The following is a 14,103-nucleotide window of genomic DNA, read 5'->3' as shown; positions in this document are numbered from 1 at the left end:
ATATCACAGGTTCATCAAGTTCGTCGAAATTACCCATCCTTGATCACTTTGTCAGCTTTGACAAAACTCCTCTCAGCTAGCACGTCTTTTCAAAGTGAAAGTAGCCTTGTCACCTGACCTGAACACAGCACGCTGATTCGCTAAAATGGACTTATCGGCTTAAAAACACCAAGGGCGCTTGATGGCGTTTGCAGTAAAACGTGAAATCGCGATGCCTTGAAAGTGGACAATACCGGCTTTTTTGACAAAATGCGTTTAGGGTTCAGATCTCGCTATATGTGGAGAATAATGCACGGCAATCAGCTAATTTATTTTTAAAAAGTGCCGTTTATCGGTTTCTGCAAATAAACTCTTCAAATATTGTCAAATATTTAAAATAACTACCTTAAAACATTTTCAAATGTTAAATGTACATTTTCAGCATCATTACTCCAGTCTTCAGTGTCACATGATACTTCAGAAATCAATGTAATATACTGATTTGCTGCTCAAGAAACATTTATTATTATTAATAATGAAGACAGTTGTGCTGCTTAATACACCGGTGTAACAAAAAAATAATAAGGATGCAGTATTTTAAATACTGTACTGTAAATTCCAGATAATATTTAAAAAATGTATTTTTTTTTACACTTTAAATGGGCCTTTACACATTAGAATGTATATAGGTGCCTTTATATGTTAGGAAGGAGGTTTCTCGCAAGGGGACCATCACATTTGGGGGTACCGTGGTTAGTTAGTACACTAGAGCAGCAAAGTAAGTCAACTTGTCCAGTCATTCATGATTAAGGGACGTTTAGTGCATGTAGTATAACAACAAAGACACTTACATTCTTTAGACATGCCCACTTCCAGGCACTTCTGCAGCCGGCAGTACTGGCAGCGGTTACGGGTGACCTTGTTGATGATACAGCTCTTCTCTCTGTGGCAGGTGTACAACATGTTCTTCTGAATGCTCCTTCGGAAAAAGCCCTGAGGAGAAAAGCAAGCACAGAGGTTTAATATAGCGGGAAGGTTTACAAATGACACACACGCAAGCGAATTAACACCAGCCCCCAGAAGTCGACAAGACTGAGGAAGAACAGTTATATAAAGTCACTAATGATTGACCAAATATTCATATATTCACATTATGCATATAGTCACTATACACAAATGTGAAAACACAAATGAACAACCATGGCATAGATACAGCTCTCGCACACACACATATATTATTTCTTGGCATAATGGCCGGCTGAGCTCGGTTTAGAATCGACTGCATTATGGCTGCTGGGTATTATCTCCCAGTTCAAGTGCCCAGAGGTTCCTATTGGCTAATTCCCAGCGGGGCTTAACCCACATAGACTCAAGCGAAGGGATGCAAGTGAGAGAATCATATTATTCTCTTGATCTTAATTACTGCTTGGTCAGACTCTCGAGGGCAGAGAGTCAGTCTGAGGTCACAAAAGTACACGGCAAAAGCAGGAACGATGCAGCTGAAGCCACATACGATCAGAGAGCAGATGCCAAACAGCGATTGCGTAGGCTTGTGGAAGGGATTTCAGCTGCAACCACGGCTCTCTGGCTGAGGATTAACAGTGAAAGCTTCCCTTGTGACTGCCGCTGGGCACATGGGTATCAGCGGCGCTCTACGGGATTCACTGTCTGGGCTGAGCGGTAACACAGTGTATGGGTTTCAATGCTTCAGTGTGAATACGTAATAGAAATAAAATCTAGTTACACTCCAATTAGGTGAATACATTTGATAAAAGCCACATTCACATGTTATTAACAGGGATAAATACAGAGCTGGGTAGACGACTTCCAAATTGGGTCAAGTTACTGATCACAGATTACATGATTACAGGTTACTCATTTTAGGTTTTTAAGATTACTTTTAGATTATCAAACTTGTTTTAAATTTACCATTAAATGTACCATTTCCTTCTTTGTGAATAGAGTCAGACAAATGACACAGTAGGCTGTTTAGACTCAAATTATGAATATTTTACTGACATTGTGTGAATATGCAATCATGTAATCAATAAAAAGTAACCGTAATCTGCATTTTAATATGTAATATACCCTAATTACAAAGTACTTAATTTTTGCAGTCTGATTACATAATCTAGATTACATGTAACCAGTTTCTGGATAAATAATACTACAAGTGAATTTAGGAATTACAATTTACAGTAGGAAAAACAAAAAATTATTTTGAGAATTACTTAAGACAGCTAAACTCTTTTTTTTTTTTTATTAAACTGGTATTTTTAAAGGGGTTGTATGATGCGATTTCAAGTTTTCCTTTCTCTTTGGAGTGTTACAAGCCGTTTGTGCCTAGATAAGATCCCTGAAGTTGCAAAGACTAAAGTCTCAAAACCAAAGAGATATTCTTTATAAAAGTTAAGACTGGTCCACGCCCCCCTAAAACGGCTCATTCAAACACGCCCCCACATGTCAACGTCATGGTGTGGGGAGATTTTCACAAGGCCAATAACAACGCACTGGATAGCTGGCCAATCAGAGCGTGCCTCACTTCTCAGAAAGATGAGCTTTGTAAAAATCAACGCGTTTCAGAAAGGCAGGGCATAGAGGAGTAACAACAATGTACAGTGTGTGGAAAATGTGTTTTTAAAACTTTAAACCACATTAACATTGCATTACACCAAATACACAAAATATTGTTCTTTTTAGCAACATCATATGACCCCCTTCAAAGATCAAATAAGCGTTCAGTGGTGACAAAGGTAATCTATATGTAAAAAAAAAAAAAAACGGGAAGAGTATGCAGAATTGACCAAAAATTCAATAAATAATAATAATAAAAAAAAAACCTACTTGCTGATAAGTGAAACATTCTGCTATGGTTGGTGCTATATTGATATGATTATTTACACATGAACAGTATGCATTCTAGTCATGCTACTCTTTTCAAAGCAAACCTACAGTAAAAACATCTCTGGTTTAGAAACAATAATCCCAAAGGCTTTTAGTGGAAAAGCCTTCAACATATCAGTCAGGCCACCCAGGGAAGCTTTTAGTATGCGTGAGCTTTTGACAGGTCTGTCCAGTGGCTGCCATCTAAAAACACTCATGTCATTTCACCGAAAGCGTGTGTCCAAGGACATGTCCTGCATGCTGAAAGGACACTCGGTCTCAGCTATGAAAAAGTAATAAAGGAAAAGGTGAGCATGGCAGATGTGTGACAGAACGTGTCCTCGCCGAGCCGAAATGGTTTTCTAATGCGCTGCCCAGAGGCCTGATCTCCCTACAGAGGAGCTCTCATTCATCGGGCATGTTTTATTCATGCCAGCTCTGATCTTCTGGAGGTCATTGTTGGAGGTCATTGTGGTAGATGCAGATGAAACGCTTCTTCCTGGACCAGTATCAGCAGGTCAGTCACTGCTGTAGACGCACTACATGAAGTTGCACGCTCCTTGCACATTTCTTTTTTCAGTGGGAAGCAATTTTGCTTGTGAAGTTTGAAAACTCAACCACTTTTATAATAAAAGCAATACATTTACATTGACTTTGCACAGCCTTCATAAAAAATTTAGCACAATTCAGCTGAAAATAAAGCATTAGCTCTACATTGCCTCACAAAATGTGTTTCCATCAGTAGCCAAATATCCCATGAATCCTGAGCAAAGGTACCCTTTGTACAGCCGACATCCATCTCACCTGGAGAGCGGATTCATTGATGACAAACACATGACAAAAGTCACAAGTCCACAATCAAAAGGCCTCTTTTCCTCGTCCTGCTTCACTCGCTCTGTGCCGCTGTTGGTCGGGCCTCAAAGCCACAGGAATGAAGCTCAATATCATCACAAGGTGTGAAGAATGCTCTGGCAACAGAGGGGCAGCTGGGTAATTCCACCAGATTAGGGGCTGCAGCAGTGGCCCATTGAGAAGAGGGGCTGCTGAAAATTCAGCTTTGCCATAACTAGAATAAATTACTTTAAAATATACTTAAATAGAAAAGAGTTATTCAAAATTGAAAGTATTTCACAGTTTGATTAAATAAATAAATTAAGCACTTGTGAGCATAAGAGGCATCTTTCAAAGACTTGAAAGTTTAAATATTTCAGTATAATGTACTTTAATTCAGTAAATCATGCATTTAATGTTTTAAATATTAAAGAAAACACTCAATTAAGAACAAATAAATTAAAAGCAGCAGATCTAGGCAGCATTTGCAGCGGTGTTCAAAATAATAGCAGTGTTTAAAAAATAATCCTTCAAAATCCTTATAACTTTTACTTCAAAACACACAAATGCATTAGGAACAGTGCACATTCTATTCTAAATCAAAACCTGAAGAACAATTTAGCAAATTTGTTATTACTTTACAGAAAGTGAAAAGGGAATATTAGGCTGTTCAAAAAAAGGCTGTCTGCATTTTTCTTTACAAAGTCAAACATTTACTGTATAAACAGAAAAATGCTTGAAGATTTAGCTTGTGAATGACTGAACTAACATTTAGTTGTATAGCCACGGTTTCTGAGACCTGCTTCACATCTGTGTTGCATGGAGTCTGGCACCTGTGAACGGGGTATTCCAGCCCAAGATGATTGCACCACAATTCCTCTGCATTTCTGGGTTTTGCCTAAGAAACAGCATTTTTGATGTCATCCCACAAGTTTTCTATTGGATCGGTTGTGGTCTTCGGCATAACGCAACATAACCTCCAAGTATTTTAATGTACTCAAACTGATGCATGATCCCAAGTATTTTAATGTACTCAAACTGATGCATGATCCCTGGAACGCGATAAATAGGCCCAACACATAGTATGAGAAACATCCCCATATCATGATGCTTGCGCCACCATGCTTCACCGTCTTCAGTGCACTGTGGCTTGAATTCAGTGTCTGCGGCCCCAGACCCAAAAAGAACAATCTTGCTTCATCAGTCCACAAAATATTGCGCCATCTCTCTTTAGGCCAGTCAATGTGTCCTCTTCATTTTTTTCAACAATGGGTCTTTGCAGGGGCTTCTTGACGATAACTTGGCTTCACATTGGTGTCTTCTAATTGTTACAGTACTCACAGGTAACTTTAAACTTTCACCCTGGAGCTGATCATTGGCCGAGTCTTAGCCATTTTGGCTATTCTTTGATCCATTCGAATGGTAGTTTTCATTTTCTTCCACATCTTCCTGATTTTAGTTGCCATTTTAAAGAATTTGATATAATTTTAGCTGAACAGCCTGTCATTTTCTGCACTTTACATGTTTTCCCCTCTCTAATCAACTTTTTAATCAAAGTATGTTAATCTTTTGAACAATGTCTGGAATGACCCATTTTACTAAGATTTTCTGAGAGAAATGCACAGTACAACATTTGCTGCCTTCGTCCTTAAATAAGGGCCACTTGTTTGACACCAGTTTTTTCACAGAATGATTTACCTCTCTAATTGAACTCCACACTGCTATTATTTTGAACACACCCTTTTCAATTAACGATTCAATTACACAGAATCAACAGCATGCATGTCATGACTGTTGGGTCTGTTGGTTTTCTATTACTCTACCACACCTACTAGTAAAATATTTGCCATGTAGAAATATAATTTCTACCAAAAACAGTGATTGATCTGGTTAGTGATGTTGGACTGCTATTATTTTGAACACAACTGTGCATGGCACAGATTCAATATTTTGAAATCTAATTTTTTGTCCCAGCTGTTTACATTTGCAAAACATAAAAGTCCCTTTATGCAAGTCATTTCACTCTGTGGCCATCTTTGAAATGCCTCTCGGGCATTCACATGCACCTCCAATTTCTCTGAACAGAGAAACAAATTCAAAACTGTTTACCAAATTTAAGATTAAATTTCATATTTGAAATCACCAATGAAATCTAACAACTGTCCCATAAATGTTGTTTCAAATGCTAAAAGTGTTAAACCTTATTTTTTCAGTCTAGGCGAGCCAGTGTGCATATATAGTCCTAAGCACACTTCTCAGAGCTTCTCACGGCAGCTGAAGCGACGCAATTTCTTTATCAACTGCCGACTGGCTCTTTTATTGAGAAGTACAATTACACCACTATAAGCCACCACTCAAACAGATGGTATTCGGAAGGCAAAATTGATTGGTACTTGATACAAGAAATCCTTGTAAATCGATCGCTCAAACCACTTCAGGAGGTGGTCTGGGCCGCATTCCAGACAAAACTGGTCAAGTGTAAATGCATCTGGTTGTTGAAACCACATATGCTAATTTTACACCTCCCAAAATATGAAAATAAACGTGTGAGCGTTTTATAGGCAATATGGCATTTTATAGTCAGATATGACAGCGCTATTGCAACAAGTATCACCGCGGATGAGTAGCTGAGTATCTCTTCAGAAAGCAGACACGCAAACTTCCGCAAATTAAACAAAGTAAGACGTAGACGCTCAACACACAATCATCTTAGTAGTGAGACTAATCTATCTTTCCAGTACTGATGCCGCACTCTCTCCTGTTGTGGTCTCTGATATTGAAATGACCTGATAATGAATAAAATGCAGCGCATATCTATTGCTTTTATTGACGTGAACTCCGTTAAATTTGCATATAGCGCAGGAAATGAAGAACGGATTTATATCCGTTTTGCGAAGACACATTTATGTGGCCAAGTGTAAATGGAAACGTTTTAACAAATCAGATAGATATCCGATCAGAGAAAACGAATGAAGTGACCAGGTGTAAACAGGCCCTGAGAGACATGGATACGAAAGCGTAGAAGCAGACATGGATGAAGTAGAGGACATAATGGATGCAGGACTGATCGGTGATCCTAATCTCTCACTAGGCATCACCTGACCTCTGCGAACCCTGGATTGACCCAGTCCTGACCTGCCGGGCAGATCCTGTGAGCGGAATGCAGCATAGGAGGGCAGGAAGGAAACGGTTTGAGGTCTGCTGTGGTTTTCATTGGCAGGAGTGCTAAGCCTCTTTAGTGTCTCCACTAATCCTGGACATGAGTACAAACCCCCAGGCGCACTGAGACAACGGAGGAGCAGTCGTGTGTTTGTGTTTGTATGAAACGTGCACTCTATTTCAAATGGATTTGGAGCGAAGAGACCGTGAGATCAAAATAAGGCCGTCTGTCTGTTTAGCATGACTAAGCGGTTGTGCGTATGATAGTTATTTGTGCTTAGTAGCCGTGAAGATTTAAACGAAGATTTAGACCAGCAGCCGTTACAAAACTTAGTGAGCTGCCTACCTAGGGAATATTTTAGATGTGCTTCAGATATAAAGCTTGTCCCAAATGGTAAACAGCAAAATTATGCGGCATGCCATCACATGGTTTACACTTTGAAAGAATGTGCGTTTGGCTGTACGCATATAGCAAACATTTGCATCAAAATTGAAGTATACTTTGGGTGTAACTAGTGTACTAGGCAGCAGTCAGCTCACTAGAGTTTGGAGCACAGCTAATGTACCAAAAACTCAGAGGATTGTTGCAGCATTTCTTTTACAAACAACTAAAGTGACAGTGTTACATAAAATACTATTTAATTTAACCTGGTTAATCCAATTCTACTGATGGATCAGAGAAGTTGTTGAAACATTGAGATTCATCAGCTGTTTTCGAATCAAAAATCTAATTGTTTACGAAGCGTCTTTCAAATCAGTCCCTCATATGTTAATTTCAACCACCTTTGAAGGCATGTAGGTAGCTACCATATTAACAGTGTTAACTACAACAGCCTTGCAAAAAAGCAGAAATGCAAAAAACTGACTTAAGGACATATAGCCCAAATGCTGTCTCCTCTCTTTGTTCATCTCAAAGCAGACAAGGCTGTTGGGGCGAGAGGAGGAGAGTGACGGGTGCTTTTTGAAGGGAAAGACGAGTGCAGATATGTCCTCCCACCATTCAAAGGCAGCGAGAAAGGGAGAAGATAGCACATGCAAATTTAATGAAGTCATGTTTATTTCTCAGCGAGCAGCACCATGTGTATGTGCACACGTGTGCGTTCTCTACCCACGCTTCCCTGCGGCTGCGCTCACATAAGGGGGCTTTTGTAACTATCATAGTTCAACTCCAAACCCCTGTGTTTCTCTTTTTCAGGGAGACACTGTGTAGATCATACATTGCATACACTACCAGTGTTCAATTATTAAGCAGCACTGAAATAAAAGGCTAGAGTTCACAATGTATTGGTACGATATTACTATCAGATGCATTTAGTGATAAATTGTAATTTTTAAATTTGCCAATTCCCTTTAATATCAATAAATCTGATAGAATCCCTAAATTCAGAGATTCATGTTTCAAAAAATAAAAACAGTGGCCCCAAAAGTATTTGGATATTTAATGGCTGAATGCCTTTGCATTAACAAAATATAACAAAGTGTGGCTTATTTTAAAGAAATATAGCATTAAAAAAAAACTAAGCAAAATCCCTCGAATTAACAGACATGCTTAAACTGATTAGCCCAAAATGGCCATTAGTTTTTAGGGATGGGACGATACACTTACCTACTGATTCGATACTATCACGATACTTGGGTGCCAATACGATAAGTATTGCGATTTTTTAAAGAATTGCGATTCTACAAGTATTGCGATTCGATATTGCTGTGTGTTGCAATTTTTGTTTTTAACTCTAGACCATGGGAAAAAGTTGAATGATACACTTAATATACAAACTGTCCCAAAAAAAAAACATCTTAGCAGTCACTATTGCGATTCGATATTACAATTTATTGTGATTTGTGTTTGCTTATTAAAGACTAGACAATTGAAAATAGTTGATTATACCCTTAAGAGAGACTGTATATGAGGAGTCATATTAACAAAAATAATGCCTCACATCTTTCTAAACTTTTATTTCAGGAGCATACACAGTGTATATTTAAAGTACCTTGAATCATGAAACTTTAAAGTACCAAAACCCTGAACTTGCACATGAATATAACAGTCAAATGTTCAACAAAATGAGCAGAAAAAACACTTTCTGAAATAAAATAAAGTGCTGTGTTACTTTGCATACCGTTTTAGTCATGTTTCGTCATGTTTTCCTGGCAGTGTGTAATATCCAAAGTGTTTCCACACTTGGGATTCAAACCGTGAAGGTGCAGAAAGAATTCTGGAAGAGATCTGATCCTCTGCCTCATGGTTTTGCTTTCTCACGCCGGCTTTAAACGTATATGACGTCATCTATTGCAGCGGCACTGCGCAGGCAGAATGATCGGTGAATGACATCAAAGCACCGCGAGAGCTACAGAGAGCAGATGGCTCACACTGATCGATATATAACGACGGCTCCGCATGCTTTCGAATCGCTCTCGCGGTATTTTGATGTTATACACTGTCTGCGCGGTGCTGCTCCAAGTCGAACACATCTATACATTTCACCCTCTGTTGGAATTACAAAGTGCTAACTTCTCCCCACCACCTCTTAGGAAAAATAAAATGAAATAAAAATCGATTCTGAGTTAAACCAATCGATTTTTCAATCGTTTTAAAAAGAATCGCGATAGGGGAATCGATTTTTCTCCCACCCTTATTAGTTTGTATATTTCTTTGCAGATGTCACTTTGATATTGTGTGACTAACGCATCCAAAAACTTTGAGGCCTCAATGCTGCAAAACTGGGACAGGATAGTTTCTTACCTTGCACCCTTCACATGCACTAACTCCATAATGGTAGCCCGAGGACTTGTCCTGGCAGACGAAACAGGGCTTGTAGACCCGTGGTGGAGGCGGTGGAGAAGGTGGGCTGGGTACGATCTCCTCTGAGCTTGTGCTCTGGGTCTCCACAGCTACAAGAGAACAGAAACAGCCTTTAGTTTGACTCAGTGCGCCATAATTTCCTCACGAGGGTTCAGGGCTTGCAAAAATTTAAATCCCTGGTAGCCCTTCGGGCAGGTACTCTTCAGATTTTGGTAGCCCGAAAATTAATTTAACTAGCCCAAATAATTTTATTATATATATATTTTTTTTTTTTAAATATAGAAAATCAGATAGGAGTCTAATCGTCAATAAAAAATATTTTCAATACACAAATATCAACAAATATGAAGGAAGGAATTTGATTTCACTATATACAAGGTATCTGCAGATTTATAACCCATTTTAAGAGCTGCACAAGTAAAATATATATATAAAATATATACACTCAATATATTTGCATTGATCTGACCATACAAGAAAGGCTTATTGAAAATGCAAATTCATTCTCTGCCACGAGGTGGCACTTTAGGAGCGGCTTAATATAGCGGTTTCCAGCACACAATGCAGCACCGTCCGCGCTCATAAACACTCATAAACGCGCTCCACATTCACATAAAGACATCCGTGTTTTGATTTGAAACGTGCAGCGCTCATATTTATTCAATGACATCATTGCCTTTTGAAGTTTAATCCAGCCGTATCGCCATTCTTGTCTTTACGTCCCCAACTGTACCTCTTGAAATTATAATCAAGACATTTCTTATACCACTTAACATATTTAAAACTTATGGCCTTATGTCTGATTCAACTAAATTGAAGACTTTTTAAGGACCTGCGGGAGCCCTGTACTTTAAGGTAGCCCGTCGGGCAGGGAGGTGATTCATTTTGGTAGCCCGACTGGAAAACACAATAGCCCCGGGACGTCGGGCTAGCGATTTTGCGAGCCCTGGGGTTATTAGGTTCCTTTGAGAAAACCACACTTTGCGTTTTAGCAACAGTCTGCAGTGACCTTCAACCTTCAAAAGATCCCTCCTCTCCCTCGCATCCCGATGAGCAGCTAAGGTCAAGCTTGTCAGGAGAATGTCTCCATTCCTGGAGCGAGCAGACACATAGGCTGGTGCCACGTTCTCCTTAAACATTCGCTCTCGCTTTCCTCTCGGTTTCAGCTGCTACCAACTGGGACGAGTGCCAGCCTTAATTAATAAAGTCATGACAGTCAGCCAGGGTGTGGAGAGAAAAACCTCACGCTGTGCTTGAGCGGAGGGGGAGCCCGAGCCGCATGGCACAGTCACAGAGCTGCCATGACTGAGAGCTTATGAAACAACTGCCATTTAAACAGCAGACCATGAAGGAAACCCACAACGTCCTCTCCATACGTCAAGGGCACAAAACGAAAAGCACTCTGAACTCTCGAATAGCTGAAATTCTCTACGTTGCTGATGTTTCCTTATATGAATATGCCCGCATGTAAAACACCGTCTGAATGGTGGCACCGGTATATTTTCAAAACATAAATGACACATGACTCAACCCTCATGCGTCTCTCCCCCGCTGCAATCCTCTCCTTTCCCACTGTGTCTCTCACAAATGCCATGGAGTGAAGAAAAATGAGAGATAACGACACAGGTTGCTACTGAAGGAGAACATGTTATTATGTGGGTGCAGTTAGCAGGTGTCAGTAATCTGAGTTATGCAGAGTCAGATATTGTTTCAATAACCCTAATAGATGTTGAAAAGGATCAAATCTCAGTTCACACAAATGAAAACTGTCATTTACTCGCACTCAAGTTGTTCCAAACTTCTGCTGAACACAAAAGATGATATTTTGAAGAATGTGGGAAACCAAACAGTTGCTGGTAGCCACTGAATTTCATAGTATGGGAAAAATACTATGGAAGTCAATGAGGACCAGAAACGGTTCCATTATTTAGCATTTTTTTTTTATTTATTTTTTGCTACTGCAGCAGTGATCAATATTTTTGTTCCGTTTTTCTCAACAAAATAAATTGGTGTACCTGCCAACTGTGAACTCTGTCAGCATTTAGGAATACACAAGCATATACATTGTTAAAATGTTTGGAGTTGATGAGATTTTCTTTGCTTTGTCATCTCTTATGCTCACCGCAGCTGCATATATTTGATCACAAATACAGTAAAACAGCAATAGTGCGATAGTGTGAAATTTAAAGTGTAATTTATTCGTGTGATGGCAAAAACAATTATCTTATCAATGTTATCAATGTATCAAACACAGTTGTGCTGCTTAATATTTTGAAGAAACTGATACTTATGTTAATACTGACGCTTAAAGTTAAAACGGAACAACATTTACTTGAAATAGTGACACTGACACTTTTGATCAATTTAATTTAATAAAAAAAGAAAATCCTGTCATGTCTTTAAATAGATTCTCCAACACCAAATCTCTTCTGATCAAGCAGTCAGTTATGGCTGTGTGGTAGAGACAGGCAGTGAGGTGTGCTTGTGTTGCTGTTTAAGGTTTGATATGAAACAAATTAAACAGTGAGTTAAGTAGATCACTCATCTTTGCCTATTGTCTTTGTCTATTACAAGCAGTCTAGTAGAAAACGAGGCCTCACCTCCATCACATTACACACGCACTGTTGCTGAGCCAGTGGGCAACCGTCTGCGTCTATTTCCTGTGTTCAGAAAAAGCACAGTCAAAGTTAAAAATACCCACCCTCGTACCAGCAAAGAGTCAGATGAGGATGTCGAGTTCTTATCTCTTTCCACACACAGACAGCAAACGTCCCCACAAACGCAAACATGATTCCTAGCACACGACACAACCGACTTCAATGCAGTGTGCTGAGAGAGCTGCTAACCAGTTTTATTTCGCAAATGAGGAAAGAAAAGGAGAAAAATCTCCAATAATGTGGGGAAAATACAGAAGAAAAACAGAGCCGTGAAGGGACAGTTATGAAGAATTACAAGCAATAATTTGGGAAACGCAGGGTTTTCCCAAATATACAGAATATACCTTCTGACCAATTCATTTCTTGTCATTTCCAGTCAAACACTGGATAAAAATAAACGTTTTACAGAAATGATACTCAAAAAGCTATGTCTTGCTCATTTGAAATAAGAGATGAGGGAATGAGCAGAAATTTGCATGAATTTTCCAGTCCTGGGAGCTACAATTTTATTATTCCCAACAAGATCACAATCGGAAGTTATTACAAGCACTCGATGGGTAATCGATGGGTGGGTAAGCAAATACATTAATAATTACATTTTCAAGCGTAGCTTGATGCTAATTATACTTCTGATTATATTTTAGGATGTAGCCTATTCTTGTAAGCATTATAGATAGTTTGTGTTTCTGGTGTAGAACCAAACTTTATCTTAATTTAGATGTTAAATCCATATACGAGATACATATGAGGAAAAATGCATTGTTGGTTGGCGCCACCTAGCACGCAGGCGTGAATTAGCAGAAGGCGAACAATCGTTTCGCGCTCGGTGTGAAAGCACTGTTCGTCTGCGATTCGCCTTGCTTTTCCGCATCGCGCTCAGTGTGGAAAGGCTTTTAGGGGTGGCGGATGACCAATGTAAAGCTGACATCACTACTTAATCTAAAAAAGTTAATAACATCCTGCTATAAAATTACTTTTTTTAACATTACATTTAGTAACGAAATAATTAGAAAATTAATAAATATAAAAAGATAACTTGATAAAACTGATTTATACTTTAGATAGTGTTGTCAAAAAACTGCTGCTGTAACCCAAAGGGTCAAAATGGTCATACTTTGTCCTTTAATACAACGGTTTTACCATACAAAGGCAAAAGGCAGTAACAATGCCTTCAAACAATGTGTTAAATTGATTCATTTGTATCTAAATTTGAAACCTTAAAAAAAAAAAAAAAAAAAATACCCCTTATTGGAAAAACAAAACAAAATGTTTCTCACCCCTACTCAAATCTCAGCATGAAACTTTTGCAGATGGTACTTTAGCTTGTATTCTCACACAAAGAGAGAACAGGAAGTGAGAAAAACTACCGGCTGGCATCACACATCCTGCTTTCACGAACACAAAGCTTCAAGAAGGTGACTGTTTTTAGATGTCAAACATTTCTCGCCCACAATTATTCTCACCATTGCACTCGTTCCCTTTCACCAAATCTCGCTCGCTCTTTCTATGCCATTCCCTCGTTCCCTAGAGCGCCGTCTGACCTCTTTCTGCTGTGCAGCTCCAACATGAGTGGCACATTTTCCATAACAGGGACAGAGCTCAACATAGATCCAGGACAACATCATGGGTACTGCTCTTCTGACAGCAGACACTGTGGCGATGGGCAAAATTATGCCTTCATCTACTCACACCCACACCACAATGCCTCAAACTTCCTTTAAACTCCATTTGATCAATAATAAATATCACGTATTAAAAATTGAACGGTTGAACTGAACAGAGAAATCCCTC

General features: G+C 39.1%; 1 protein-coding gene across 3 annotated transcripts in view; it reads right to left on the bottom strand.

The window, feature by feature from the left end:
• Positions 1–14,103, bottom strand: part of LOC306868842 (retinoic acid receptor alpha-B) — a 148,801-nt gene that overhangs the window by 6,984 nt on the left and 127,714 nt on the right. For all 3 annotated transcript variants that reach the window (XM_079415243.1, XM_079415244.1, XM_079415245.1), the window contains 2 exons: positions 9,596–9,744; positions 831–972 (listed from right to left, as the gene is read on the bottom strand). In XM_079415243.1, coding sequence (XP_079271369.1) covers positions 831–972; positions 9,596–9,744 — 291 coding nt within the window. The remainder of the gene's footprint in view (positions 1–830; positions 973–9,595; positions 9,745–14,103) is intronic.

This window comes from Barbus barbus (assembly GCF_936440315.1).
Source record: "Barbus barbus genome assembly, chromosome: 4".
NCBI lineage: Eukaryota > Metazoa > Chordata > Actinopteri > Cypriniformes > Cyprinidae > Barbus > Barbus barbus.
The sequence above is the reverse complement of the archived record's forward strand: the minus strand, read 5'-3'. Positions and strand labels throughout refer to the sequence as shown.